The sequence below is a fragment of the Prionailurus viverrinus genome, chromosome E2, assembly GCF_022837055.1.
Source record: "Prionailurus viverrinus isolate Anna chromosome E2, UM_Priviv_1.0, whole genome shotgun sequence".
In the NCBI taxonomy this organism is placed as follows: domain Eukaryota; kingdom Metazoa; phylum Chordata; class Mammalia; order Carnivora; family Felidae; genus Prionailurus; species Prionailurus viverrinus.
This window is the reverse complement of record NC_062575.1, coordinates 53,822,048-53,826,380: the sequence shown is the minus strand read 5'-3', so window position 1 is coordinate 53,826,380 and position 4,333 is coordinate 53,822,048. Positions and strand designations below refer to the sequence as shown.

At 62.7% G+C, this 4,333-nt stretch overlaps 1 protein-coding gene across 1 annotated transcript; it reads left to right on the top strand.

The window, feature by feature from the left end:
• The first annotated feature begins 845 nt into the window (after positions 1-845).
• FUT1 (fucosyltransferase 1 (H blood group)) lies at positions 846-3,418 on the top strand. Its single transcript, XM_047835951.1, has 2 exons — positions 846-1,024; positions 1,591-3,418. The coding sequence occupies exons 1-2, from the start codon at positions 889-891 to the stop codon at positions 2,670-2,672; spliced, it is 1,218 nt and encodes a 405-aa protein (XP_047691907.1). The 5' UTR covers positions 846-888; the 3' UTR covers positions 2,673-3,418.
• The last annotated feature ends 915 nt before the right edge of the window (positions 3,419-4,333 follow it).

Here is a 4,333-nt window from a genome sequence, read left to right as displayed (position 1 = left end):
AAGTGGGGGGGGGGGGGGGTGGTGGTGGCGGAACCGCCCAGTCAATGGAAGCGGCTCCACGTATACACCGCGGAGCCGAGGCCCTGGACCCCCAACCTGGGGCCCCAGCCTCCCGGTGAGGCTGGGCATGACAGGCCCGCTTCCCCTCCTGCTTTCTCCTCCTCGCCCTCGGGGAGACGTTGCCCCCGGGACGCGCCCGTCTGGAGAGGAGCCGTCGGACCCCGGATCGTACGATTCCTCAAAAGGAGAGGCTCAGCAGTTCGCAGGTGCACCGTGCGGAGACGGGGAATCAGCGGCCCCCGGTGTGCGCGGGGACACCCTGTCGGGCCGGAGGCGCCCACGTTCGGGACCCTGAGAGCCGGAGGAGGTTTCCATCGGCTCCTGGAGCAGGCCTGGCAAACAGGTTCTGCCTCCCCACCGGGAGGACCCGGCAGAGGGCGGAGGATCTTCGCCCCCGCCGGGGCCTGGTGTCTGCGCCCTCCCCAGCGTCTGGGGCGTGGCCGGGCTCGGAGCATCCAGATACTCTGGGCGGCCCTTCGGCCCAGGCTCGGGAGAAGGGGGAGAAGTCGATGGACCCGAATACCTGGGTCCGGCATTGCGGCTGGGCGCCGGGTCTCCATGCTGTGGAGGCTGGCCCTGGAGAGCCCGCCCGCGGGCGGGGGCCGAGGAGGAGGGGGCCGGGCGCGGGTCCCCGGGTCTGGGGAGGGCGGGGGGGGGGGGCGGGGGGGGCGGGGGTTACCAGCTTCGCCTGGGGCGCCGGGGCGGGGGCGGGGCTCCGCCTCCGACCTACCTGCCCAGGTCGGGAGGGGCGGAGGCTGGGAGTCTCGGAACCGCGCCCATCTCCTTCCTCCCTCCCCCGAGCCCTAGGAGCCAGTCGGGGGAGGCGGCATGGAGGGGAGGGCTGCCGAGCCTAGGATCCCGGAGTCCCGGGTTCCGGGGGCGGCCGGATGTGGGCTGCACCTGCGGTCGGCGCGCTCCAGCCTCTCTAAGCCCGCTGTGGCTCTGTCACCCGCCAGGAGTTCAGGTGAGTGGGACCGGAGGATGCCTGGGACCCAGGAATCGGGGCCTTCGGTCCCAGGAGGCGCAGCCCCAACCGCTAGCCCCGTAGGACCCCAGGAGTCTCCACCCTCCCCCCCCCCAACTCCTGCTCGTCCAGAGGCCGAGATCCCTCATCCAGTCCCCGACCTCCAGCCTCTCATGTTCCACCTGGCCCCTCTCTTCCCGTCACCCCCATGGCGGAGTCCTCACCCTCCCTCCACCAGGCCCACCCCAGAGAGGAGTGGGTGGCACATCGCCCAACTAAAGTGGGACCTCCCGGCCCGGAGAGCCAGATTCCAAGGTGCGGATGTGGCAGGCCGGCTCCGACACCCGTTGCTATCTTGGAAACACCAGTTTTCGACATTCGCCGTCCCCTTCCCTCAGTTCCAAACGCCCACCTCCCTCCCCTCCCTCGGATCCAGGCCCCTGATCCCCTTTCCCTGGGACCCAGGAGTCTCAAGCCTTGGTTTCCTCGTTCCCCCAGGCCCCTGCCCACAGACACTTCCTCCTGGGGCTCCGGGGCCCCGCTAATTCACCTTTCCTCCCGTGCAGCCATGTGGGCCCCCAGTCAACGGCAGCTCTGTGTGGCTTTCCTGCTAGTGTGTGTCCTTTCAGCCACCTTGTTCCTCTACGTCCACCAAGACCTCTTTCCCAACGGCCTGGCCCTGACGGCCCTGTGCCCAGGCCGCCGCCCGGTGCCATCCCCTGTGGCCATCCTCTGCCTGTCCCCCAACACCTCCGCCTGCCCCAAGCCCCCCGCCTCCCTCTCGGGAACCTGGACCATCCACCCAGACGGCCGGTTCGGTAACCAGATGGGGCAGTACGCCACGCTCCTGGCCCTGGCCCAGCTCAACAGTCGCCGGGCCTTCATCCTGCCCGCCATGCACGCCGCCCTGGCCCCCGTGTTCCGCATCACCCTGCCGGTGCTGGCGCCCGAGGTGGACAGCCGCACGCCCTGGCGGGAGCTGGAGCTCCACGACTGGATGTCCCGGGAGTACGCCCGCCTGAGGGACCCCTTGCTGAAGCTCACCGGCTTTCCCTGCTCCTGGACTTTCTTCCACCACCTCCGGGAGCAGATCCGCAGGGAATTCACGCTGCACGACCACCTTCAGCGAGAGGCCCAGGGTGTGCTGAGCCGGCTCCGCCTGGGCCCCACCGGGGACCGCCCTCGCACCTTCGTGGGCGTCCACGTGCGCCGCGGGGACTACCTGCGGGTCATGCCCCACCGCTGGAAGGGGGTGGTAGGCGACCGCGCTTACCTCCGGCAGGCTATGGACTGGTTCCGGGCACGGCACGAAGACCCCGTCTTTGTGGTCACCAGCAACGGCATGGAGTGGTGCCGGGAAAACATGGACACGTCCCGTGGGGATGTGATCTTTGCCGGCGACGGGCAGGAGGGCTCGCCGGGGAGGGACTTCGCGCTGCTCACACAGTGCAACCACACCATCATGACCATTGGCACTTTTGGCTTCTGGGCCGCCTACCTGACCGGTGGGGACACCGTCTACCTGGCCAACTTCACCCTGCCCGACTCCAACTTCCTGAAGATCTTTAAGCCCGAGGCTGCCTTCTTGCCCGAGTGGGTGGGCATTAATGCAGACTTGTCTCCCCTCCGCTCGTTGGCTGGGCCTTGAGCAGCGGGGACACTTTCTGGAATAGCTCGGGCCAGCGTTCTGGGTCTCCGGAGGCCTAGCGGCTTCTGGAGAAGCTTGTGGTAGCCCCGTAGCAGGCGGGCACCCATTTCTAGAGTAATCCTAGTTGGCTACACTTGGAGAAAGAGGACTTGGAGAAAGAGAAACCTAGGGGCTTTCTGTAACTGCCTGGACGTTCTAGAACCAGCAGGGGATCTTTTCCTGAGGCCTGGCAATGTCCAGAGAGGCTCACGGCAGTTCTGGAAGGCAATGCCTTACCCACTGTTCCCAGCACGGATCCAGGGTACTTCTGGATGGCTTCACCCCCAAAACGGAGAACACTGCCCCCCCCCCAATGTTGCCTCTGGTCTTTTCTAGAAGAGAAGGACAATCCTCAGGATGAAAGGACTTAAGGGTAGTCCACAGCAAGCACTCATCCACTCCCCTGCTGTGTTTCTGGAGTGGTTCTAGAGAAGGCAAGGTCTCGGGCCTGTGGAGAATCCTGCAGGGCTTCCCCAGAGGGGATGAGGTTCTGGAATTCTAGGAGGATCTCAGGAAGGGACCCTCAGAAGTTCAACACCTCAGCCACTGCCAGAAAAACTGGCAGAACACGAAGTATCTGTCCTGTGAGGTGGGAAATCTGTCCAACCTCTCAGCCTCTGGGAAAAAGAAAGACAAAGGCCCGTTTTTGAAATTTAAAAAGAAAAAAAAATATGTTTTTTAATGTTTATTTTTGAGAGAGAGACAGACAGAGCGGGAGCAGGGGAGGGGCGGAGAGAGAGGGAGACACAGAACCGGAAGCGGGCTCCCGGCTCCGAGCTGTCAGCACAGAGCCCGACTCGGGCTCGAACTCGCAGATCTAGAGATCATGACCTGAGCTGAAGTCGGGGGCTTAACTGACTGAGCCACCCAGGTGCCCCTTGAATTTTTTTTTTTAATGTTTATTTTTGAGACAGAGGCAGAGAGCAAGCAGGGGAGGGGCAGAGAGAGGGAGAGGGAGACACAGAACCCAAAGCAGGCTCCAGAGCCTGAGGTGGGACTCGAACTCACGAACCGCGAGATCATGACCTGAGCCGAAGTCAGACACTTAACCGACTGAGCCACCCAGGCGCCCCAGAGACTCTATTTTGAGCAGATAGACTAAAACGTGGGACTGTTCCTCCACAGGTCGGGGAGAGGTATGGATGCTGAAATACAGCAGCTCGTGGAGCAAAGCCTTCCAGAAACCTAGAGACTTTTTTTTGTTTTTTGTCAAAAACTGCCAAAGACAGGCACTTTACAAGTTGGCTCTGAGTTAAGGTTACCTTTCTTCTCAATTAAGAAAGTTTCCTTCTCTGCAGCTGGGCTGTTGGATGTAACGGGATCGGTTTTCTGGAATTCAGCCAGCATAAATAAACGTCATGAATGTTTCTTTTGGGCTTGCAGAAAGCTACAGGTATGGGGACCCTTGCCAACCTGGGCTTCCTCTGATTTCACAGAACCACTAAACCCGGTTTCGGGCTTCAAAGGCTCTGTAGGCGCCTGGGTGGCTTAGTCCGTTCAGCCTTCGACTTTGGCTCAGGTCATGATCTCACGGTTCCTGAGTTTGGGCCCCAGTGGGGTTCTGTGCTCACGGCTCAGAGCCCGGAGCCTGCTTCGGATTCTGCGTCTCCCTCTCTCGCTGT

What these genes read in the sequence shown, in the direction of transcription:
- FUT1 (XM_047835951.1), top strand. Translation starts at nt 889, where the DNA reads ATGGAGGGGAGGGCTGCCGAGCCTAGGATCCCGGAGTCCCGGGTTCCG. An exon ending in GTCACCCGCCAGGAGTTCAG is followed by an intron (nt 1,025 to 1,590) that starts GTGAGTGGGACC and finishes CCTCCCGTGCAG; the next exon opens with CCATGTGGGCCCCCAGTCAA.